A 26,695-nucleotide genomic window follows, 5' to 3' on the forward strand; every position below is an offset into this window, starting at 1 on the left:
TGAGATGTCAAAATTGCATTCTCAACATACTTTTATAAAAATTTTACAGGTTTAAGATTATTTCATAAGCCCATGACTTTCCAGTATACAATTGGTTTGTAGCTCAGCCAGTAATCAGGAGCTCCAAAAACATTACACCAACACCTCAAGCCTGAACTTTTGATCCAATGCATGATGGATCCATGCTTTCATGTTTTTCACACAAGTCCTTGCTGTTTCTTTTTAACATTTTACATACCTGAATAACAAAACTACATAACTGTTCTGAAGTGGAGGCCAAGTTGATTAACTTCCAGGAGGAAACATCACATTTATTTTTCTCATAACAGCAGTCATATACTGGGAAAAATATAGTCTTTCTTAATTCACTTCCCACACATTAAAAGCCTCGTAATTTGACATAGAAAGATGTGAGAACCAGAGAAAGACGAAAACAAAGCGTCTTCAAAGGAAATTACAAAAACGTTTCTGTGTCCATTTAAATAGGAGTCTCCACATTACATCTGCCCTCCTCCCTCTTTCTTCTGTTTGGGCTTCTTCTTCTTCTTGGCTGCTTTGCTCTCAGACTCAGTTTTATTCTTTTTGGCTGGGTTGGGCTGTGATGCTGTCGCGCCACCATTGGGTCGTTTCTGTTTATTTTTCTTGTCTTGCTTCTTTTTGCCTTGTCCTTTCTCCGTCCCTGGTTTATCTGTGGAGGCCGTGTTGCCTGCTGCCGGCTCCAAAACAGGCTTATTGCGCTTCTTACGTTTTTTGGTTTCTGGCAGAAAACCCTTCTTCTTTGCGGGGCCCGACTCTTGTTCTGTCTCCTTCTCAGGCTTCGTTTTTTCAGCTTTAGGTTTCCTGCAACACACACAAGGTCAACATGACAGATTTTATTTTTAAAAAACAACTGCTGTGGTCAAGAAATAATTTGGTTATGTAAATAAAGTGCTGTATGAATCTATGGTTAAATGTGACTCGTTGTTTAAACTGTCGTCAGCAGGACTAGAAAAGCACTACATAAACACACATTAAGTATGCTAATGAATTTATGGAGTGCAACATTCGGCATCTTTCTTTAAGACACCTTGAGGTGTGGGCTGGAGTACCCAGGGATCGAACCACTGATCCTCCGATTTGCAGTCAAACTGCTCTACCTCCTGAGCATCGTAATCAAAGCACCGAAAACTGAATCATCAATCAATTTGAAACTCTATTAAAACACAGATTAACTACCCCAAACCTAAAACTTCAGAACAGTTTGTCCTTTAAATGTCCTTTACTCAGTATGTGAGGATTATGGAACTGAGGCAGGAACTTCTAATGGACATGAACAAAATTCAGAACAATCTAATCCAAAGAACGAGAAGACACTTAACATTCGTCCTTGATAAAATGCTGCTACTACTAACACTTCAAAATCCTTCCTAGTTATGACTTCCCATTTATTTTTACATTTTATTCTAGCAGAAATTACAGCAAGTCATTTATACCTGCAGCACACAAAAGAAAGGCTCAACTTCTTTGTCCTAGATTGGATCTTTGGATATTAAATACCATCACAGGCTGGCTTTTTTACATCCAGAAAAACCCGAGGAGATATAGAACAGATGGAGGTTTATTTAATCAATACTGGATATTCCCTTTGAGCAAAAAGAAAAAAAAGAAAAAAAGTGGATACTTGGCTCAAGGTGTAGAAAAGAATAGTGTCTTATCGCTCAGACAGGAAATAGTGTTTCTATTACTCAGTCAAAGGGTTTCATAATGGCAGAGAGAAATGCGTATGCTCATCATCTGAAAGTGGAAAAGTGATTTCTCTCTCCCCGTCTCTGTGTAAAAGTGTTTTGTTCTTTCCTTTTTTTTCCAATAATGCTGGTCATTCTCATTTTTTATGCTATCAAATAAAACATTTGTACCTTCAAATGCCTTTAAAGACATTTGAAAATAGAGCTTTAAATCACATCAAACGATACTGGGGTATATTAATAAATGAATATGAGTTTTTACTTTACCATCTTTTCCAATCTGGGCATTTGAACTGAATATCAATCTTATACAGACTCAGAAATTTAGATTGTGGATGGCTAGCAACATGATCCATTTATTTCAGTGTTATTTGCTGTGCTTACTATTCAGCAGCAGTGGCTGCTGGCTGATAGAAGGAGAGCTAACATAGCTTGGAGGAAGCATACCACACTGCTTTCCTTATCCTGCTGTCTTAAGTGTAAAGCGACTTGTTTCATGTCTGCTCCACTCCACACAATAAGGAAGAGAACTACTGCAACCATGATTAAGAGCAGAATGCAGGAGATACTCAGGAGTCAAGATACATTTGGTGAATAATAATGCATACATGCATGCATGCATTATTTTTACACTTTCATGCATTTATCTCCCAACAGAGATAGTAGGTGGGGGGGGGGGTCACATCAGGAAGAGCATCTGGTGCAAATTCAGTGTCAAATCAAACATGCAGAGCTACCCGCTGTGACGACCATTTGTGAATAATGGAGTAGCTGAAAGCCACTTTGACTTTTGTTTTAAAGTCAGGAAAGCAACTGTTATTTGAGCCTTTATTTGATACCGGATCAGTACTCGGTCATCGGTAGATAAGCTGAGCTATCAATATGAGGATCCAAATTGAAAAAGTTGGATCCCCGAAACTTTAAAGTAATCAGCATATGAAAGGAAACGATGGTTTGCAGAAAGGTTTTGTGAGGTTACAGTCAGCTAGACCTTCAAACACCAAAATGTTATCAGTTCATCTTAAACAAGGGAAGATTTTTGCCATTTATCAACAAGACGACCCATAAATCAGAACTCCTATAATCAGTGCAGAAGCAAAATCATCGCAAGGATGTCCATCATTAAAAAAAAATCTCTGCCACTGAATGAATCTGTGCTGTTTAATACGTGTCAGTATTACAGGTTGAGAAAGTCTGCAAACATTAAAAAACTCCAGAAATACGACTTAGTGCACCGATCTTTCCCACTGAGTCCTTCTTGGGGGTTGGCAGCTATTAAGTAAAAGCCTGAGGATTACAATATGCACCCAAGCATGGTGTGATTTATACTTGTGAGCTCCTGGCACCCATGCGTAGCATTTAACAGAAGAAACAAGGATCGAGAACATACCCTTACATTGAGCTTCATTAATACGAGTTAAAATAAGCGACCCCTGGCACCAAACTGGTGTGTGTGGGCGAGGAAATCTGATTACTCACTTGCTGCACGGACACAAGGACTTTGCACAAACCTGATTTCTTCCTTTAATCTGATTTCTGCACAAGAATCACCTCTATAGCTCTTCATTTCAGAGATGCCGAAATAACTCACGTTACTCCAAAGTGTTTCATCACAGCCCAGTAGGTGTCTTCCAGCTTGCCGGTCTTCTTGAAAGCAATCACGCTGGTCAGGGACTGCAGGACCTGCTGGAGGGGCTCCAAATCCACAGACAGCTTCTACACATAGCATGCAACAGAGTCAGAAACTGGAAACACTTTACCTGCTTCTTCTCATCTCAACACTCCATGCAAACCTACCTGCTGGTGAACGTGCTTGACTATAAACTGGCAGAGCTCCAGAGTTTTCACCGCCTTCTCCTTCACCACCTTGCTCTCAGCATGACCAACTTGTCGAAGACTCTAGAAAGATGATGATAATGGGATTAGACTCATGTCCATGTTGGCCTTAACGCCTGATCCTGCTGTTTTCATTTGCTTCTGATTTGACAGCTTGGCCCATTATGTAACTACTGTTTATGGTCGCTGATTTAAACCTCTTGGTAGGTGAAGATGAACCTAATCAGTCAGCATTATCTTAACCATGTCTCCTGTGTTTATTTAAAACATGAGCTAATCACATATATACACTATACTCTGGGACCTTTTTCCTTTCAGATAATGATGAATGAAGGGGCTGCTCACAATCAGAGCGGTGTACCTGAGAGGACCATTTTATATTAGATCCACTCTCTTGGATCCAATAGTGGGAAAAAAAACCCCAGTCTGAAAGTGAGTATTTGGCTCACTTGCACATGGCTTCAGTATTTGAACTCCAGCCATGATTAATAGGAGTATCTACCATTATATAGGGCAGAAATAGAGGGGAAAACATAATAGCTCCACTTTAAGTTCTCTCTTTAGTTTCTCAACTCTAAACTGTCTTTTTATTCCATTTCTGCCACAACAAAACACAGTACAGACTATAGAAACCAACTGCATCTCAAACCTCCCCCCACCTCCCCCTTAGAGTACCAGATGAAGGATATAAACATAATCAGACGTCATCGAGTAATATATAAAAATAAGTGGTCATTTTGTTGCAAACCTCACGTACAATAACGACATTATGGTTGCGTGTTAATAATAGCCGCTGCAATACCTCCAACAAAGGATATAAATGGTAGGATATAATTTCCCAGCAGATCGTCTAATGGTGAATCTGATCTTTTCTAAATGAATATGACACATAACGTCTCTAATGGCCAAATGTTAGAGACAAAGAGTCCTTTTCATCTAGAAAGAAAACAGAGAAGACATCACATTCATAACACGCTCACAGTAAGAGAGATATCTAATGGGATCTATGTAGCTTTGTACATAGCCAACATATGTAACAGTGCAGCTCTGGCCCATCTGCATTCATCACACGTAGCATCCAGGTCTATCTGCATTTCTGATAACCTGACCAATAAAGACCATGTGCAACCTTAAACTCCATTACTGCGTGTCAAAGGCATGCTGAAGATGTATATATCCTCTTTATGACTTTTTTTTTTTTTTTTGCCAAATTGAATCTGGGATGTTTTCCCCAGTTTCCTATTTAATTTAAAGATACTACACTGGTGAGCTGTGCATTGAATAAACGATACATTCTGCTCAAGATTTTCTTTGAGTCCATCTGGCCTTTAAAAATCAGATCTATAACTGACATCTGAGGACATAAAGGGAATCAATCTGAATTAGATGAAACAACTCGAAAACATTTTGACCTGACTTCATCTGGACAGCTGCTTTCTGTGGCACTGAACACTTCTGCTACACTCAGTCTGGCTACATGTCACTGCCTATCCCTTCATACAGATGGAGGTGGAACTGGAAGGTGAGCGGGGACCTTCTCATGCTACCAGTTAGGGCTGGGCCATATTATAACATGGTAATACCGGTACAATGTTAGGCAACGATAAGAAAATGGAATATCGCGATAGAATGTGGGTAAAAGGCGAGTGCCAGTGCCTTCGTTTTCATACGCACACGGCCGAAAAAGCATGACGGCAACGGAGAATGAGAAGGGAGAAAGCGGATCATTGAGTGAAACTGATGAACCAGAATTAGTTTGTAAAAATGGTGCCACTTCAGTGATGTGAAATTGGAATTTGTCCGTCAGACACATTTTTTTGTAGAACATGCAAGGGGGCCGTCATTATTGCCGTATTTGTCGGACTAAGGCGCTCATAAATCTCGGAGTAATCTGGGTCCTAAACTCCCAAAGTCAAACGAACACTGCAGCATCACTGACAGTTAAAAAAAATTGTCTAAATTCTTTCATCTTTAATAAAACGATCAGCATTGCTGCTTTACCAGGTGTAACTATGAAGTTTAACATCCAGGCATCCATAAAAACAGAATTTACACTTAAAGGAGTTAGAAGCTAGCAGGAAGTTAGCTCGCTAATTTCGCTAGTTACCTAAGTATGATATAGCATGTTCTGACTGAGAGATTTCTGAAAAAATTCAAACATACAGCTCTGCTATCACTTCCAACATAAATGAAGACAGGAAACTAAACAGCAGTGACGTTTGTAAGGTTAGTGAAGTTGGGCTAGCTGGTTTATAATGATGTGCTACGTGATCGCTAGCGACACAGCTATGTTAGCATAACATTAGCACAGTGAAGCTGGAGGATGAGCGCTAATATTTTTCCACTCGATGAAAGTTAACGTGAGAGTTTCTGGTGGTTAGGGACAAATGCAATCACATGTCAGGATGCTACAAACGGACCAAACTTCAGTTAGGAAAACAACTGAGATAATCCATCCACAATACGAGGTTAGTCATTAATATACTGCACCAACACAGGAATAGAGCAGCTGCGAGAGAATTCAGCATTAATGAATCAATGGTAGGGAAGTGGAGGAAGCTCAGGTTTCGGCTTTCCCCATATTCCAAAAGTGCTTCGTCTCTTTGCTATTACTGCCGCCCGGCATAATTTGCAGACGATGTTGTTTGTAGCCGCTGCAATGCTTTCGACCAAAACAGGCGCAGCTTGATGATGACACCATCAACATGCTCTATCGCGGTAGAGCGGTATAGTCAAAATCTCTACCGTTGGCCAAATTTATATCGTTTCTACCGTATACCGTTTATACCGCCCACCCCTGTTTAAAACACATTATAATGTAAATGTAAACAGCTAAAAGGACATTTTAATGTTTGCTCCAGTACTTTACTATCTATCAAAATAAAAGCCTCCAAGAACAGATTGCAGAGGTTTTTAATTTAATAGACACTTATATTTGAGTACAACTATATCATGTTCCATTACATATTACCATAAATGTTTAAACATTACTTATAAATATTAAAACAGAGGAACAGCTGAGTTGGATAAATGAAAGCCTACACCTGCATTTTTGAAATATTGTTATTATATGATAAATAATTCTTGATGGAAGAGAAAAGCTAGGATTTATGTGCAATTTCTTTGAAAACACTTTTTTTCACGACTAAGTTTCTAAAGTAGTACAGCTGGTCGTGTCGTTTGGTCTGGGAGGAAAAAGACAGGAGGTGGGGTTATTTGCAGAAGACCTGCAGAAGCATGCAATTAGGCATGTCTTCACCCTCCACTCTCTGGAGGACACACAGAGGACAGCGAGAAGAGCAGCGGCTCTAATCATCATTTATCACAGGACGATGCAATCTCATAAACCTTCTGGAATAATATAATAAAAATGCGAACAAGCCTGAAGCATGCTGGTGTATGAATGCCTCTACTTACAGTGAGGACATGATGTGCAGCTATGGCCTCATGCTGCTATACTCAAGGAAAAATGACTTTCAATCAGTTCCACAAGCAGAGGTTTACAGAATTTAAATGAGGGAAAAGGCCTGCCATCGGGTTCAGTGTCTTGCCTGGGGAGGCTTTGTCATGTGAGGGGCAGAAGATCAAATCGCTATCTGTGCGATTAGTGGATAACTCGCTCTACCACCTGAGCACTGGCTATAATGCAGAGGTGTGTTGACTCACCGCTGCCAGCTGACCTTTGACCTTCTCGCAGAGCTCGGTCCACTGAGGGCCGCTCAGCTGCTGCTGAACCTCCCTGCTTTGCATCGCCCGCAACACCAACACACACGCTTGACCCTGAACACACACACACACACACACACACACAAAATGAAGCAAGTAAGACAAAGAATTTAAAGTTAAATTGAGCACTTTAATCAAAAATTAGCATTTATGATTTTTTATAATGTGTCCATGGAATAAAAGGCAGCTCAGACACAATGCTAACAGAAAAATCTCACCTCATCTCATTTCGAGATAAGAATAAACATGCTGAAATGTTTTTTAGTTTATTTTAAATGTGTCAGACGCCACAGAAACACATTTCTGAGAAATGTATTATTCACAAGGCTGGTTATCTAGATCATACTCACAAACTCTTTCTTCGGGCAAAGTTACTTAAATTCCAGGATCTGGTTAATTACAATACATCCATAATTTTGTATAAAGCTTTTACTAAACTTTTACCGGCAAATTTACAAACTAGATTTGAAATTCGAGAAAAGGTTTATAATGTGAGAGGCTTTGGAGAATTCAAATTACCCAGAACTCAAACAACCCGTAAAGGTTTTTGTGTGTCTGTATGTGGTGTGAAAATCTGGAACAGTCTGAGTTTACAACTGAAACAATGCAAAAATATTCATAGATTTAAATTTCTCTACAAACAGTTGGTCTGGTCACAGTATACTCAATGATGGGTTTTAGTGTGCTCTATAATGTCTGTCCTCTTACCATTGCTGGTATGGATTCCAAAATAAAATAAAAAATAAAAAAGTGTGCGTATGTATGTACATATATGTACTTGTGTGTGTAGATATATATGTATGTATATGTATGTGTGTTTGTTACTTGTAGTTATTATTGCCTGTTACCTGTGGTAATGCAATTTATAATTTATATATTCTGTATTCAGTTATGAAGGCTCTAATTGTTGTTTGCGAGCTGCCGCTTAGATGCTTGTATGTGCCCGGGGCTGTTGATGGGTCTGTATGCAACGATGGGCGTAGCTGCGGGAAGTTTATTGTTTTTTTTGTTGATGAGTGAGTATAGGGGTGGGATTTAATAAGTTTTCTTCGTCCCACTCCTTTTTCAGGCAATTTTTGTTTTTTGTTTTGTGTATTTTATGTTCAATATAGGTATTTGTTGTGCCTGAAAATGAACAAATAAACGAATGAATGAAATGAAAACAGGAGTGGACAAAGGTGTGTAAATGGGAAAAATTGCCAGCAAATAACATTAAGTCTGAGGTTGTTGTTTTTTGGTTTGTTTGTTTTTTTAATCTCTTAGGATGCAGACAGTAAGTTGATGAACAAAAGCAGATTGCTGTTGTGTTTCTCTTTCGATTACTTTGTTATTGTTGTTCTAAAAAAAATGTGTTAATGGAAAAAAAAAACATTTTGACATGACAAATAAGTAAAATGCATAAATTTGGATGATGGCTCAGTTGCTTGAATTTTTTTCCTGTTGGAAAATGACTGCAAGTACTTTGCGGCAACCAACTGGTCATCAAAGGTCAAGCGTGCAACACCGTCAACTTCTGGGGGACAAATTTGGATTGCAGGGCGACTGCGCTGGTTGCTTGGTGGGAGATAATCTGTCTCCAAACAATTGCAGTCTGATGCAGACAGACTGGTGAAGTTTAACAAAATAACTTTCAATTCAGTTCAACTGTTTTTAAATAGTGCCAAATCAGATCAACAGTTGCCTCAAGGGGCTTTATATTGCAAGGTAGAGACCCTAAAATCATACTGAGAGACCCCCCTTGGAGCAACAACTTGTCGACAGTGGGAAGGAAAAAGTCCCTTTTAACAGGAAGAAACCTTCGTCAGAAGCGGGCTCAGGGACGGGCGGCCATCTGCCGTGATCGGTTGGGGGTAAAAGACAGAACACGGGACAAAAAAACCAAAAAAACATGCAGCTAATTTCTCACATAACTGCTGGCGTCTCATATAAATGCAGACAGATTGACGGCAGCATGTTGGCAGTCTCCACTGATGAGTGCAACTTGTCTGCAGTGAGTCCGTTTGCAATAGGGGCCTGACTCAACTGGTTGCCAGCTGATTGTATTCTGGATATATTCCTATATAAAAGTAAGGTTACGCTTATGTCATTTTCTAGGTAAATCACTGTTTTACAGCTACGTTGTCACTATACTTCTCTTATCCTTAAAGGAAACTCTTTAAAGGATAACTCTGGTGATACTCTAGGAGCAAAACCAGCAATACATTTATTATAAAGCAAGTAAACCCTATATGGTATAGAGTCTGTCGGTGTATTAAAATGATTTGTGATGTCACATGCTTGTTAATGTGCATGGACATGCTGTCCTGCTGCTGTAAATACTTAGTAGAGCGATAAATGTAAATTAATGCTTGCCAAAAAAGTGCAGTTTGCTCCCAGCTGTTTCAGTCTTTATTTATTATAAATATTTGTGAGCTATTTTTTAGTTTTATATCTCATTAAAGGAGGAAAAGCAGGGAGCTACTAAAAACAGTTGACTTTATTGCTTTTATGGAATCTGTTGACAATATAATAAATACAGAATATCACCAGTGCTATGTTTTAATATTGAAACACCATATGGTACAATAAGTCAAGGATCCAAACTCATGAACAGGTCTACTTATTCAGAGTGACACACCAACCGAGGACTGGGCATCACAGCTTTATTTGAAACTTTACTCTAGCAGACAGCACCATATGAGCCATATGTGCTCTAATTGTTTAACTTGCTCATGTGGGAGTTTTCCCAAAGTGAAGATGATCTTAAGTTCTCAATCAGTTAGTAAATGATATCATCTTTCAGTTTTATTCCCATGGCATGATGGGAGAAGAGAACTCTTTCATGTTTGTCATTTAGGATTAGGCTGCTTAACTGTTCCTATAGTAAACAACAAAAACAAAAAACAAAACAAACAAAATTGGGGGGTTTAAAACTTTTTACCTGCTGATGTTCTCTGACTCCAGATGTGATGTTCTGCACTGCTGTGTCCAACAGTTTCACGCATAAAACCTGCAAATAACACACAAGTGTCAGTTACTGCTTCAGAGGCGAGCGGCTGCACTCGGACGGAGGTGTGCGTTTTTACTCACGGGGAATCTGACGAATAAGTCGATGAACATCTGAGCAGTGAGTGGGCTCTTCCTCCGGCTCATGAAGGAGCACAGAGCATCTCTGAAGATAGTGGAGACCCGATCCACGTCGACATTACCCATGAACTTCAGCTGCACACATCAAATAGCAAACAGCAGACATCGGGGTTCAGATGCTAATTTAAAGCAAAAAGAACAAGCCTAAATAATAAAATTAGTCATGGCTGGATTCCAGTTAGCCATTTGTGTTTTTACTGGGAAAGCATGCGATTATTCAAGTAGACGATCGCTGCTACTCTTGCTACTACAAACACTTTCTAGTACAGGGTTGGAGCTCCTTTTGCTTTGAGCACTGCTTTAATTCTTCATGGCGTAGATCAAACAAGGTGCTGGAAACATTACATTTTAGTCGTTTTGATATGAGAGCATCACACAGTTGTTCAATATTTGTCAGCCGAGTACAGTGAACTCACTGAGTTCAAGAAACAAGTTTGAAATTAATGCTGCATCAGAAATCCAGACTCATCAGACCAGGCAACTTTTTTCTAATCTTTGATTGCCTAATTTAGGTAAGGCAGTGCGAATATTAGCCTCAGTTAGCAGCTGAAGAGAGAAGCTCCTGGTGTGGTCTTCTGCTGCAGTATCAGAGATGCTCTTCTGCATATCTAGGTTGTAACGAGTGGTTATTTGAGTTACAGCTGCCTTACTATCAGCTTGAAGTACTCTGGCCATTAATGGCTTCAATTAAGACTATTTTCTGAGTGCTTTAGAAAAGGTGATTAGTTAGTAGTTAGTTAGTTAGTAGGTAATTAATTTCTTTTCTTAATTAGTTGCTAAGAACAACTATAATTTTCACTTTGGGTATAAATGTGAGGAAAAAGTTGTGAGGTGAAAAATGTGGTGTATAAAATGATGTCAGAAAAAAAAAAAAATCAAAACACAGAGAACAGAGAACAGAGGTGCCCCCCGAGTTCTGAGCGCTGAGGATGTTAGAATTAGGACCAGCAGTATTTCAGTGTACAGGCACAAACAAACAGAAACACACTTTCATTTGCATGTTTTAACAGATATTTGCACATCATTTAGATTGAAACTTGACTACTGTAGTGTCTGCTTGAATATTTGAAGAGAGAAGAGCCATTATTTAAAATAAAAGGCAAAAAAACCCCAAACAGATTAACGGTAACACTATTTGTGGAAAAAGAACATCCACTCACTGGTGTGGAGGCGTGAAGAGACAGATATGTCAAAACTGGGACAAACAAATCCCAAACTGTCTGCTGGAACAGAAGCTTATTTAAGGAATCTTTGTCAATACACTTTTAATAACAAGTCTTATGAAAACATCTGACAGCAGCAGCATCACGCAACGCTGGCGACGTGCATGGAACATCTGGTGAATGCCCCCCACCACCACACCACCACCAATCAGCCTGTCATTAAACTGAGGATTCACAGGACTCATTTCATTATTAACAGATCATTTTCTTAATTAAAATCAATATAGACAAGTTGTTTGGATTTAACTTATTGTTATCAAGCAGTCACTGATTTCATGATGTCATCGCTACAGTTAGCACAGACAGCGCTGGCATTAATATTGGCTTTCTGTAGGGCTCATGTTCGTGCTTTTCTCCTGCTGGGTATTAGCTCTCTTGGGATAATTAAGGCTTGACTGCACAACCAAATCAGGAAGAAGAAAAGTGCTTTCGTCTTCTCTGTAGCTATCAGTAGATTCCCTAAGGTAGCTGAAATAATGGATGGTAGAATAAAAGCAGTAACTGTGGAAGTGGCAAGAGGAAAGAGTGCCCCACTGGCCGAGAAAGCAAGTAAAAAATGGAGAATCGAGGAAACTGAAAGTAACTCAAAACTGGACCACAGACGGGCAAACAAGTAGAAGAAGAAAACTTTCTACATTAATGCTAACTTTAGTACATCCTAAATAGTAATGGCTGGTATGGCTTATTTACAGTAAAATTAAAACTGAACTGGTAAAAACTGCCATGAAAATCACAGGAAACAAATGTTTCCAGACAACATAGGAACAAAAATTGTCATTCATCAGGCGCATAAAATGGTTAATGATCCCTCCTGTATCCTTTTTCACGGCACGAGCTATTACCCTCAGGGAAACAGTACAAAGCAAGCAGCTATAAAACAAACCGCTATAAGCTCTCTTTCCTCCCAGCATCTATTGCACTTTTAAATAGGACTTAGCCCAATTTAAAAGCTCTGGAGCCACATCATCGTGTAATCGAATGTTTGCTGGTGTCATATTATGGGATTTATTGTGGGAATGCTGCTATGTTTAGCACTGTTTGTCCAAAAAAATTTTCCCACGTGGGAAAATAAAGTTTATTCTTATCTTCTTATCTTAAAAGTTGAGAAAAACAGAAAATACTCAGAAGTGAGTAAGGACAAAAGTTCGTTCAAGGACGAGAGAATAATCTGGTCAAAAGGGGGCCGAGTTATCCAGGACACTCCTCTAACCCAGTAAAGTCCAGAAACAGACCTGGAATCTGGTGCACAGCTGAGCACAACATGAGAGAAAACATAAGAACAGTACCTGCCTGTTGTGTAAATGTTTAATTACCATCTGTCTACTGACCAACTGTGTGACCTACAAGCAAAAAAAGAAAGCCTGTCCTGTCCTTTATGTGACTTGTTTTGGGTAAAACTGGAAGAAAAAACACAAAAAAACAAAACGTACACATTCTGATCTAGACAGGCAACCCCCTGCAAGCAGGTAAACATGATGGCTGAAATTAGTGTGTGTGTCTGTGTACTTGTGTGTGAACATACGTCGGCCTGCTCCTCTGTGGTCTCAGCAGGAGGGGCTCCTCGCAGCACTTTCACCACATACAGAGAAGCACTGCAGGGAGAAAACAACACACTTAAGGCAAAAATAACTCTTCTCACACATTTAGAAATACGGTAGTGTCACATCATCTTCTCTTCAGCTCCGTAAAAAAACATCACTGCTGTACCTGAAGTAGTAAAGGGAGACTGAGGAGTCAGACAGCTTCTGGGATTTGGTGACCAGCTTCTCCAGCAGGTCATGGAGCTCCCCCTGTCTGTCACCGGCAGTCCTGCAGTAAACCTTGGACCTGCACAGGTGGTTCCTATAAAAACAGAGACATCAAACACTCAGGAGGACCTCAGGGGAAGCTGTCATTACTCATCCATTCATCCACTTTCTTAACAGCTTATCTGACTTACAGTTGTGGTCAGAAGTTTACACGTACTCGTCATGGGCATGAACGTCATGGCAATTTTTTCCCCTTTGAACTGTTTTTATTTTTTATTCAGATGATTGTGCAGCCTACATCTTTAATGACTTCGAAAACAACAGGGAATTTGAATTTAATATGATTAATTTGGTCAAACTTATACATACACCCAGAAATATGTGGTTCAATGTCCCTTTGATGAGAGGTGCGCATCAACCAGATGCACCTTTGTCGGTTTCCTGGCTTTGTGGCCGAGTTGACAAAACCAGTGAAGGCTGTTCGAGAAACTTAATGTTAGCCTGCTTTATTTATTCCAAAACCAGTTTTAATGTGTTTTTGGGTGCACTGCCTTGTTGGAACACACAAATGTGTTCGAGTTTCAACCCAGCTGTTCATTTGAGGTGAAACTGAATTTTAAGGTACCGCTAGTCCTCCTTCATTACTCCACCATTCCAGTAACACTGGCAGCAAAACAGCCACAGAGCAGACCTACACCATGCTTGGTACAGTGGTAGATTTCTAAAGCCTCACCTTTACTCCTCCAAAGATATCTCTTGTCATTTTGGCCAAACAGCTCGATCTTTATCTCATCTGACCATAAAACATTTCCTGGGTCGTTCCTGAACATCCTAACCAATTTCCTCTCATCTGAGGATGATGCAGTTTGGATCTTCTTCCATACGTTGGCAAATTGGTGAAACATAAGAATAACTTGTACTTAATCTACAGTTTAAAAAAAGGCTCCAGAAGACCTACCCAACTTCTGTAAATCCACATATCTCCTTAGATCACTTTCCCATCTGAGTATTGGTCAATCCAATGAGTGCTGTAACTGCAGTTTTGCAGGAGGGCTCGAGCAGCCATGTCAGTTCAGAACAGGGTTCAAAGACAAACACACAGAGGGCTGAAACCCTGACTGACCTGAACTTAGTACTTAGATTCAAAGACATGAGCTTGGGCCATGTTAAAATCTATCACCTTGTCTTTTAGATACAAGCTGGGTACCTGAAACCTTCAACCTACTGCTTAGCAGGGTAGGGTAAGAAGTGGATGTATGCACACCCTATTAATTCTGTGTGTGGTGGTGGGTTTGGAAGCCATCTGAAACCCCAGAGCAATAAAGTAAATTTTATTAATTTGAGAAAATCTGTTTTGTCTAATTCAGCAGATTAAATTGAAATTTACCCCACTGATGTTCATAAAGTCTGTTATTGTAAAATTGTTCCTCCAAACCGATTTGCTCTGCCCACGTCAGAGATCTAATACAGTTAGAGAAACTAAACGTTCAAAAGCAGCAATAGCCACTGTTGAAAGAACATAAGCTATTATCCTCTGAAATTCCTGCCATCTATGGATTTATAAATTGTCTCTCAGTTTCTCCAAATACACTCAAATCACCAGCTTTGAACTTGAAATTTTACAAATTGCAATAAATAAAATGAAGTAATACAAGCAAAAGTGTTTTGTAGTTGATCTCCAGTGGATAAAAACGCTGACGTGAACATTTCAAATTAAACATGAGACATAAATCGCAACACCAAAGATTTAAAATTAATTATGACACTAACAGTCAGCTCAGTCCACAGCTCACATGTGTTTACCTGAATATGTCTGCTGTCCGGCGCAGGAAGTCCTGCTCCTGCTGGTCACTGCCGGAGCTCATTCCTCGCTCGATAATGGCGAGCAGAGGCTCAACCAAGCCGAGGACGAGAGGGCTGCCAGCCTGCCGCGCCACAAACACTTCAATCAGGTCCAACACCTACAAGAGCAAAACAATGGGATGAGAAAGGTCTGTATTTTACTTCTCGCCGTCTCTCCTCTTAGTGTCATGCTGTGCTGGGTTAAAGATGTGTTTGACAGGAATGAGCTTAAGCTACCTTGATCTTAAACTCTCTGACCAGCGTCTTCTCCTTTTGTAGTTTTGTCTTTTCATCCTTCTTGGCCTGGAGCTTTTTCTTCTGCTCTGAGAACAGCGCTGACAGACTCTTATCCAGCTCCATCATGGCTTCATCATCCAGATCTTCATCACTGCTGGCATCCTCCACTGTGGCCTGAATATGAAGTACAACTGTGTTACTTTGACATTGAAGCACTGAATTATAGCTCTAGCCTGAGGTCTCTGAGGTGAAACATCTTCTGTTAGGCTCCACCTAAACTTAAATTATTCTAGCTGAGCTTCAAACACATGTAGTAAAATTAATAAATGGAACTGGGAGGGAGGTGGGTTGCAAAGAGGCTTGCAGTTATGCTGCAACTGAAGTCGGGCTAAAAGAGCTTAAACAGCAGACAAAATACAGAATACTTGCTCAGTTTTTATTGCATCTTTCTAAAAATTAGCTGTTAAACAAGTTACTGGTGACGTTCTGTTGCAATTTTATCTTCCTGCTTTAGGCTAAAGGATGACAATGGCATTACAAAATACAGCCCAAAATGTGGTGCTGAGGAATACAATCTCGTCATCCTAATCTCTAATGAAGAGAGAGGTGGACTAATGACAAGATGTATGATGAATATTAATTTGCAGGATTTTGCTTTTTTGTAGATTTCATGCCGGCACTGTGGACGATGCTGACTTAACGGCTGTGAAATTTTAATTTTGGTCACGTTTTCTATTTACGCACATAAAATTTGCTCCCAGGATGACAAAGATTAATGCACTTAATGACCACGGTGTCTTTACACAGAACACTTTGGTGAATCCTAATGAACACTGCTGCTGTGATGAGCCTCTGCTCGGCCTTAGTGGGCTCTTTGTATTAAAAGTTCATTTGAAATCGGAGCGGACAAGCTGAAAAGCCTGACCACCCACCAGAGCATTCTTCTGCTGGAGGACCTTCATGAGCTCCATGCGGAAGTTCTGGTCCACTGGTTCCTCGTCCATCTTCTCATCTTCCCCTTCCTCCTCCTCCATTGCTTCATCTTCAGAGTCGTCATCCTCGTCGTCGTCGTCATCATCATCATCATCATCAGATTCATCAGATTTGTCATCCTGAAAAAAACAAAAAAAACCCAACTGAATAACTAAAATAAACAACGTTTTGTGTCTAAAAGAATAAACTGTAACCGTAAAGATAGAAACAATCGGCATGTGAAAGATAAATAATTTATGTTTGAGTAGAATTCAGTGCATAAGACAGAAAAAGGTTGATAACAGAAAATGCGTTTGACAACAACTGACCTCCATCTCCTCATCATCTTCCTCGTCATCCTCCTCGTTTGTTTTCTTCTTTTGTGTTGCGTTTGAGTCATCTTCGACAACCACAGCGGCGTCCTCTTCGTCATCCTTCTCTGGGTCTAAAACCTACACAAAATGTTGTTGTTACAAATAACACCGACTTTGTGCGGAAATCGCTGATGCATTCCTTTTTTGGCTGTTTGGCAAAATTAAGCAGGAAACTCATTATTTTAGGCAGATTTTACAAAAAATAAAAATAAAAAATTGCCGTGGCTAACCAACACATTACTCTTCACACAGGCTGTTTACCTGCAACCAAAGCCTCCACAGGTCAATAGCACAGGTGCAAAACAATCGTAAACAAAAAGCGTCCAATACCAGAAATCTGTTGTGTTTATAGATAAAGGCATAAAATAAATTTGCTCCATGGCTTTACTTCTTCAGGTCTGTGTAATCAAAGCCGAAAATAGATATCTGGCCTAAAATTAGAATAACATTGCTTATCTAGTTCTCTACGTAGCTATTACATAAATAAATAGCTACAGTTAAATAGCTGTTTGAAAATGGTTCCACAGAAAAGGCGTGAAAACACACTAACTTCATCGCAAACACATGTTTTGATTTGGGGGTTTTATGAGCAAACTAATAACAGTAGAAAGCTGCAATCTGGCAGTTTTCCTATTAAGATGTGTATCACCACCCTGGAAATTTTTTTTCAGGGGAATTGGAGATGGTCAGATTGGAAGCATTTGCTCAGTTAATGTGGAATGAACCAAAAGTGTCATCAGGAAACCCTGAAAAACACAGAAACCCCACAGCACTCTTGGTGTATCTTTGTCACATGACAAAGAAGTGGTCATATTTAGGTCATGTGATGAAAGAAGAACAGAAAAAAAACTTAACTAATAAAAGGCTCTGGTTAAAGTTACATTACACTGATAACCTGACTTATGTTAATTTCATGAGTGTCTACAGGGAATCCCGATAATGACCCCGTATGTGTTACTTACATCTAAGATGGCGGTGAGGGCGGCTGCAGTAACGTGGGGGCAGATGGAGGAGAAGACCGTCTTGCACACCTGTCTGATATGTCTGCTCTGCTGGGAGAGCAGCGACAACAAGATGTCCACCATCACCTCCACCCACTCGGGCTCCTCCTGTTCTGTGGCTGCATTTCAAAACATCCAACACATTCATACACTTAAAAGCAGCACTCGCTTATTCATTCTCTGGCTTCCTAAGAGAAAGCACAATAAGCTAAGAACACAAAATTCTTTTAATTTTAATTGGAATAAGCCGATTATTAAGAAATTCTGCAGAAGGTGAACAAAATTATGCCGAATAATCTGCTTTTAGCTTCGCTTTTGGTCTCCACCAACTGCATGGACATTTCTACAGGGAGTATGAATTAATTTAGTTGATTAATTTGATCAAAAACGGGAGTAATTACTGATACTTAAATACGGAAGTTCAGTCTTACCTTAAAAAAAAGGTACAGCTTACAGACCGTCAAATATGACGCTAAAATATGTTTGGATTTCTAGGTTGTTCTGCTCACTTTCATTTTCTGTGAGGCATATTTCAAAAGTTTGGGCATAGCGAGGTTGTCTGTGTCCTGCTGCTTCGAGTGTAGGAAGCAGTGGGAAGGTAAGCACAGACATGAAAACAATGTTGACCTTCTCATAACTCCTGGCATTGCCAAAAATGCTCAAGCATGTCTTTATATATATGAAAAGAGATGTGCTTCGTGATGCTGCTGCTTTTTATCACAAGGCCTGACCTTCTTTTTTCTTTTTGGCCTTCTTCTCCTGAGCCTTCTCCATACAGCTCTGCAGGTCTTTCATGATGTCCAGCAGCTCCTCAGGGGCCTTTGGGAAGAAAAGTGTTACTACGCTGCTCTTATTCAGCTAATTTAGGTTTAATGTGTACAAATAACCAACTGTAAACAAGCTGATGGATGCTGTACCTTGAAGAGGTGCATGCCGACCAATAGGAAGAGCTGCTGGAACGCGCTGCTCTCTGCTGTTTGGCTTTTCTTTGCCTTCTTCTTCAGGTTTGCCACAGACTCCAGCATGCTGGAAGAAAACAAATCAAAAATGGCACAGGTGAATAAGCAAAACTCCTTTAAATGTAAAGATTACATCATATTCCAGCTTCCCTACCTGTCCCAGGCTTGTCTCTGCTCAGGGCTGAAGGGCTGGCTGCTCTGGACGTGTTTTGGCTGGTTAAGCAGGGCTTGCGCGTACTGAACCAGGTGGTAGATCCACATGGTGCCGTCAGCCGTCACACCCAGAACCCGCTTTTGGCTGACAGCTGCACTTTCGGTTGCGTCCTCAGTGAGCGGCATGTGGTGCATGGACAGGAGAAGTCTGGGTAGCGGAAAAACAGAAGACAGCTGAATGACAGCTCAATTTTTCTTGAAGAAAAAGATCAGAGAAATAAAGTACAGCCATCAGCGGGTGATATTTAAAAGCTGCAGAGAAAATGCCAATTCTCACCCGAAGAAAGAATTAACGAGCACGGCTCTGGTTTTATCGTCGATTGGGACAGAAAGCTTCGTCTTTGTCTCCGAGATGTCGGCCGAGGCCTTCTTGGCGCTGAAGAAAGCATGGAAAAAGACAAACCTGGGGAAAAAAAACAAAGAAACACTAGTGAATAACCTCCTCTTCATCAAACAAAGAACTTCACAGCGCTCAAACAAGTCTTACCTGGCCACATCCATGATGAGATCCTCTTGCTTCTTCACCTGGTGGTTGTCAATGATGGAGGCGAGCCGGGAAACAATCCACTTCCTCAGGCGGAATACAGATTCCTCCTTCCTGAGGAAAGATAATCAACAAGTTGCATTCATCCACTTTCCGTGCCTCTTTTGCCCTGTTCAGCACACATTCTCTGCACGATCTAGCAAAAACAACAGCAGATGCACTCACTGATCTTGTCCTCCCTTGCTGTCCTTCTTCTTGTGAGTACTGATGTCCAGCAGCTTGTCCAGCTGAGGCTGCAGGAATATGTCCTTAAGCCATTCCACATAGCCCTGCAGAGCTACAGGCTGAAGGTGCTGCACCACCTTCCACACCGACGGCACCACGGGGTAGCCTCTGTTGGTGAGGGAGGAGAAACCCACCATCACTGCCAGCTGTTTGTCTGAGTCCCGACAGCCTTCCAAGAAGTCCGACACAAAGACGTCCATCTCAGGGGCCAGCTTGAAGCGGTCCGGTTTCTAAGAGTGAGAAAAGATGGAAGCGGACCTACATTAGCTTTAATATGTGTGAGCACGGCTTTAACATGGTGACTTGGCACTGATTCTGCAGGAAAGAAACCCTCATCAACAAGCTGGAAGTGATACAGTGCTTTACAAACCAGTGATATTGCTGCTTGGTGTCAACTAAAGTAAAATGATCACATGACCTCTGTGTTTGGTGAAAGACTGTAGGTCATTTGCTGGGAAATTTTCACTTTATGAATTATAGGCATGGCACATTTTACTACACAAATTACTACAAGTACAGTAACACTAGGCTCATTTTAGCAGGTCTTGTAGCAGAAAGCATTGCAAGCAATCTCCTCTAGTGTGCAGATTTTATTAGCTCGTCCCATTAGATGACATTGAAGAGTGGAAGCTGTTCTTTATAGTCAAGTCTAGACGGTGGCACTGACCTGAGCAGACACTACGTGTTCCCCATAGTTCATCATCACCTCTCCAGACAAGACGTCCTTCAGCTGGGCTGTGGACAGCAGAGGGAGGGTGCTGCCCAGCAGACGGAAGCTCATGTAACTGGACACAGATGGGAAAGCAGCAGAAGGGCTGAGCACAATGACATAATAAACAGGACAAATCAAAGAAAAAAGAAGAGTAAATCCTGCAGAAACAGGTGTGCTCTCTCTCCACCTCTGTCAAGTGTTACTAAAGCAAAGCAGCAAAGTGAGCACTAAACACAGCGACAATATAGTGTCAGATTTGCTGTTGCAGATTAAATCCTACACCCTCCTGCTCCAAGTTTGACTTTAAAATCAACACAAACTGCTGAGTTATTAATTTTCATGCTAAATTCCTGACATGAAGATGTCTGCACTTACGTCTGATACAGGATAACGAAGTCAGTGGTATTAAAAAAGTGCTGTTTCATCTAGTGCAGCACTCAGTTGTCTACCACAGTTAGTTCACATCTGATAAAACCATTTCCAGTGAGCATAACAATATTTAATTACTTCATTTTAAAGGGCTAACTGTTCAACGTGCTGCAGGCTCCCTCTAAAGCTGACAGGACTCACTGAGTTGGCCCCGGCTGTTCCTTTAACATGCCATCGGTGATGGCTTTATTCCAGAAGAGCTCAAAGCTGTCTTCCTTCAGAGAGAGCTTCAGGAGGTCCAGGACCACTGCTGGGAGGATGCGCTCCTTCTTCACAGCGTGGGCTGCCGTCTTCAACACTTCTGTTATTCTGCCAGACATCAGATTAGACAGTTCAGTCAGAAGCTGCTGATTAGCAGACCCAGAAGGGGAAAGTGGTGCATAATTATAGGATGCACTTACAGTAGTGTAGCCAGCACAGAGCAGTGCAAGCTAAAATGAACATTCAGATCAGCAGCAGAAGATGTGCGTGTTTGTGAAAGCTTCTTACTTGGGTATGTTGTCAGCGTTGATGATGGTGGAGGAGCCCAGCAACTTCTTCAGTTTCTTGGGTTTGAGGGTTTGTGGGAAGCGCTCCAGAGCTACCAGCAGCAGCTGCAGCTGCTCCGGAGTCCTGAAAGCAGATTCCAGGTCAGTCTGCAGGGCTCCCATGAGGACCTCCTCAAACACCTCCTCAGGGACCTGATGGACAGGATGACATACACTAGAGTCAGAAAACCCCTGAAAATAGTTGAAAAACACTATTTTTGTAGCAGTAACTAGGCTGCAGCTGTCACCTCAGCGAGGATGTCCATCATGGTCTTGGTGGGTAGGTCCTTCAGGTGTTGTTTGTGCTGACTGAGGCTCTGCAGGAGCTGCACACATCCCAACACCACCTGCGGCTCCTGCACAGAAACAAGACAGAGAGCTCAGAGACCACAACGTATTTGACAGAGCATCAGCTGTCCTGGATCTCCTCTGTCACCTGGATCTTAAATCTCTCGTGAAATTTACAACCGCACAAAGATCTGAAAGTGATGATGATGACACGATTGGTATCCCTTAAATATTTGCAGGCATCCTCAGTATATTGTCTCAGGCACATTCTCCTCTTTAATGCAGCAAAATTTTTTCCAAGTATGCTAAAAATGTGAGAAAACTTACCTTAGAGAGGCGGTTGGACTGGTGAAGGGCAAGAACACCAAACACGTTTCCAAACATAGCATTTCTGGAAAATTTCTGAAAGACAAAAGATGAAACAAGTTCAAAGATTGCATTCATCGATTTTGGTGCTAAAAGAGACCAAACACCCAAAACTCACCTTTTTAGCTCCTTGCAAGTTGTGCTTTTCTTTGATTCTGTTGAGTATACTCTGCAGGGAGACATCTTCAAAGGCACTCAAAACCTAAAAATAAGGGAAACTTTACTGCTTAGCTCAGTTATTATAGAGCACTTTCCTAACACTAGCAGCAAAACAGCATTTGTACACACTTCAAAACCCACATTAGGACCAATATATTCAGTTCAATACTCATCTTAAAATAAGGCAAAACTAGCACTTTAAATTGCATGACGCTGTACAGAAGGTGATACACAAATAAAGGGAGACTGTCCATGCTAGACAGAAAGCAAAGGATGATTCATTCAGGAGGTATGTCCATGTTTGACAAGGGGGAAAAACAAATTCCAGTGTACGTAATGACACCCTGGAAACTTCTGGCTACCACCCTAATTTAAGATGAATATAAAGCGGGGCTTTACAGCTGACTGGTTAGCTTTTAACATGATCACATCTACTCCTTAGACTTTTGAATTTGCTCTTTAATGAAGAGTAACAGCAACACATCTTGACCACTTTATTAGGTATATGTGTACATGCTGATGTCATAACCTATTGCTATACAAAGCTTATAGTGACACTTTTGTACGTACAAAAATGTGCCAAAAAAAAGGTGTGTATAAGTCTTTTACACACAAATCATCGCTTCTCTCTCTTTGTCTCTATCTTCTTTGTCTTCTTCATCTGCTTCTGTGACTTCTGTGACATTTGCCTCTTTCTCCTCATCTTCATCTTTGACATCTAAAGGTCATCACGGCAGATCATCTGAACATCCCCCCAGCATCTTCCTCTGTCGTGCCAACGCTCTGCAATGTCTTCCTTATCTACACATCATCATAAACCTGCTCTCTGGTCTTCCTCTTTTCCTCCTGGCTGGCAGCTCCGTATTAAACATCTGTTATCCTTCCTCTCTACATCTCTAAACCAACCTCAGCGTCACCCCTCTAACTCTTTAACATCTTTGAGATCAAAGCAGCTAAAAGCATCTACTCCCAGAAGCTGGAAGAACGGCTCTCAGCCAACGACCCTGCGTCAGTGTGGAGGGGCCTGCAGGAAATCACCAGCTACAGACGCCCCCCACCCACTATTGAAGCAAACAAAGACCTGGCCAACGAGTTAAACACTTTCTATTGCAGGTTTGAGACGGACAGACTCCCACCCCCCACCCTCCCCTCCCCAGGGACATTGCTTCAGACATTGACCCCCAACACACCTTCCACCTCTCCCCCCTTCACCCTGCCCCTCCCCAATCAAGACTCAACTACCACCCCCACCCTCCCCAATCCAGACTCAACGACCACCACCACCCTCTCCAATCCAGACTCAACGACCTCCACCACACCTTTCACCCCCCTTTCCTCCTCCAGGAAACTCAGAATACACACTCAGGATGTGAGCCGACTATTCCAGAAACAGAAGCCCAGGAAAGCCCCCGGACCAGACGGCGTCTCTCCCTCCTGCCTCAAAACCTGTGCTGAACAGCTGGCTCCCATCTTTACTCGCATCTTCAACAGATCCCTGGAGCTGTGTGAAGTTCCCTCCTGCTTCAAACGCTCCACCATCATCCCTGTTCCCAAGAAACCCACCATCACAGGACTGAATGACTACAGACCTGTCGCCTTGACGTCTGTGGTCATGAAATCCTTCGAACGACTGGTGTTAGCCCATCTGAAAGACATTACAGGCCACCAGCTGGACCCTCTGCAGTTTGCCTACCGGGCAAACAGGTCGGTGGATGATGCAGTGAACATGGGGCTGCATTACATCCTGCAACACCTTGACCACCCGGGAACTTATGCCAGGGTCCTGTTTGTGGACTTTAGTTCGGCTTTTAACACCATTGTGCCTGAACTTCTTTCCTCCAAACTCTCCCAGCTCAGCGTGTCACCAGCTACCTGTCAGTGGATCACCAGCTTCCTGACAGACAGAAAGCAACAAGTGAGGCTGGGGGAGATCACCTCTGAAACCCGGTCCCTCAGTATTGGTGCCCCTCAAGGATGTGTCCTCTCACCACTACTGTTCTCCCTCTACACTAACAACTGCACCTCCAAGAACTCGGCTGTCAAACTCCTAAAGTTTGCAGATGACACCACTGTCATTGGCCTCATTCAAGATGGTGATGAGTCTGCATACCGGCAGGAAGTTGAGCGGCTGGTACTCTGGTGCAGTCAGCACAATCTGGAGCTGAACACTCTTAAGACTGTAGAGATGACAGTGGACTTCAGGAGACATCCCTCAACTCTGCCCCCCCTCACCATATCAGACAGCCCTGTGTCAACTGTGAAGACCTTCAAGTTCCTGGGTACAACCATCTCCCAGGACCTGAAGTGGGAGACCAACATCAACTCCATCCTCAAAAAGACCCAGCAGAGGATGTACTTCCTGAGACAACTGGGGAAGTACAGTCTTCCACAGGAGCTGCTGATCCAGTTCTACACTGCGGTCATTGAGTCTGTCCTGTGCTCCTCCATCACAGTCTGGTATGGAGCAGCCACTAAACAGGACAGGAGCAGACTGCAGCGGACTGTACGGGCAGCAGAAAGGATCATCAGCGCCCCCCTGCCCTCCATCCAGGATCTGTACCTCTCAAGAACCAGGAAACGGGCAGGGAAAATCATCGCAGACCCCTCACACCCTGCACACAGACTTTTTGATCTGCTGCCCTCTGGCAGACGGTACAGAAGCCTGCAGACCAGGACCACCCGACACAGGAACAGTTTCTTTCCCCTCGCCATCTCCCTTCTTAACAGTTGACCTGTCACACTGCTCCCACTGCAGCTGCACCTTATGTACATTTTGTAGTATTCATTCCACCTCATTCATTTCTGTATTTTATGTATATAAGTTTAGATTCGTTATTTATAGTTGGTTTACACAGCTTTGTGTATGTATGTGTAATGTGTATATATAGACACTTGTGTGTGTGTGTGTGTGTGGGTGTGTGTGTGAGATTTACATTGCTGTGCTTGAGAGCCACCATCTACCGAAACCAAATTCCCTGTATGTGTCTGCACATATACTTGGCCAATAAACACGATTCTGATTCTGATTCTGATCTTTGGTTCTGCCACCTCCAACTCAGCTTCCTATTGTTTTGTCAGTCAAAGTCTCCAAACTTTACATCATAGCAGGTCTCACAACCATCTCTTAGCACATAAAAGCCACATCCAGGAATTTTTATCACTTATGAAGATAAATAAAGAGGATTTTTGTTATTAAAAGTAGTGTTGAACTCCTGCACTGTGTTTATTACCCCCAACCCTGAAACAAAGAGATGTGGCTGAAGCTGTGGATGTGTGCGCAGAGGCAGGGCTGCAGACAAAGATAGATGGGGATAAACTCCACTCACCTGCCCCAGAGCGAGGCTGAACCCAGGTCTCGCAGTCTCCCGTGTGTGAGCCAGTCCATCCACCAGCCTTTTAAAGGTGTATTCCAACTCATCCTCCTGCAAAACATGAAGAAAGATGATTTAAAACTTTGAAACTACAGACACTTTAACACTGTGTGGAATCATATATATGCTGGAATATACTTATACAAGAAATACTACATACTAAACCTCAGACATTTTTATAAGTGCACTCTTTATGCTTCATCCTTGACCCTTGACAGTAAAATACTTTACTGTGCTTTACAGTATTTCTGCTTGCAGTACGGTAAGAAAAGGTTTACTATATTTTTAAGTAATTTTATTTAATGTTTTGATTCTTATACTGTATACAAGGTATTTTAACAAGTTTTGATAAAGTAGGTAGTTACGGTAATAGTGCCTTATGTTAATAATATAGGCCTGAAACTGTTATATGAGTATTTAAATTCTTGATACTTGAAATACTTCAGTGTGCCAATGACATCCTGTATGATATCCAGTCATATAATCAGTTACATGTGAAAACATCTCCACCTCTCCATACGACACTATGTGTACAACTACTACTTCTAAAACTACTAGTGGAAAACTTCTGAGGAGTACATGTGCAGCGGGACCACGCTCCGTCTCTCAGTGACACCGATCGCAGTCTGCCTCACCTTGTTGTTGGTTTTTAGGTACTGTATCAGGTTTTCCACCGCCTTCAGTCGGACCTCTTGATCCGGTTTGGCCAGGTCCCAGAAGAAGTCGAGGAAGACCCGGTTCTGCTGCAGGTTACCGGCGGGCCGGAGCGGTTCCGCCGCCTTCACTGAGAGCTCCACCATCTCTACAGACATCTGTTCCAAATGCCACCACCACCTCAACTCATGCTGCTGCAGGGGGAACACGTGCCTCACTCACGGAAACTACATCCGGGTCAACTCACCAGCCATGTTTTTTTTTTAAGAAGAAAAAACTTTATTGAGCGAGTCACAGAAGGGAATATATAATATAATATAATATAATATAATATAATATAATATAATATAATATAATATAGTTAAAAGAGTTGTTAGAAAATGAGCATATATAGCCACATATTCAAATAATAATAATAATAAATAATAAAAATGTATCA

The 26,695-nt window shown here is 41.6% G+C and overlaps 1 protein-coding gene across 1 annotated transcript; it reads right to left on the reverse strand.

The window, feature by feature from the left end:
• mybbp1a (MYB binding protein (P160) 1a) lies at positions 1 to 26,457 on the reverse strand. The gene is made up of 27 exons (XM_086309382.1): positions 26,238 to 26,457; positions 25,558 to 25,653; positions 22,191 to 22,274; positions 22,034 to 22,108; positions 21,667 to 21,774; positions 21,381 to 21,571; positions 21,033 to 21,200; positions 20,418 to 20,535; positions 19,691 to 19,980; positions 19,469 to 19,579; positions 19,259 to 19,384; positions 18,923 to 19,129; positions 18,727 to 18,835; positions 18,541 to 18,628; positions 17,771 to 17,928; positions 16,764 to 16,886; positions 16,395 to 16,574; positions 15,463 to 15,636; positions 15,187 to 15,344; positions 13,343 to 13,477; positions 13,158 to 13,227; positions 10,356 to 10,487; positions 10,207 to 10,275; positions 7,227 to 7,340; positions 3,522 to 3,623; positions 3,316 to 3,440; positions 1 to 840 (listed from the first exon to the last, which is right to left on the reverse strand). The coding sequence occupies exons 1-27, from the start codon at positions 26,412 to 26,414 to the stop codon at positions 498 to 500; spliced, it is 3,831 nt and encodes a 1,276-aa protein (XP_086165508.1). The 5' UTR covers positions 26,415 to 26,457; the 3' UTR covers positions 1 to 497.
• Between the last annotated feature and the right edge of the window lie 238 nt (positions 26,458 to 26,695).

Source organism: Aulonocara sp. 'chitande type north' Nkhata Bay, linkage group LG10 (genome assembly GCF_057382095.1).
Source record: "Aulonocara sp. 'chitande type north' Nkhata Bay isolate Kocher_YH1m ecotype deep benthic linkage group LG10, A_spYH_male_GT1.1, whole genome shotgun sequence".
Taxonomy (NCBI): Eukaryota; Metazoa; Chordata; class Actinopteri; order Cichliformes; family Cichlidae; genus Aulonocara; species Aulonocara sp. 'chitande type north' Nkhata Bay.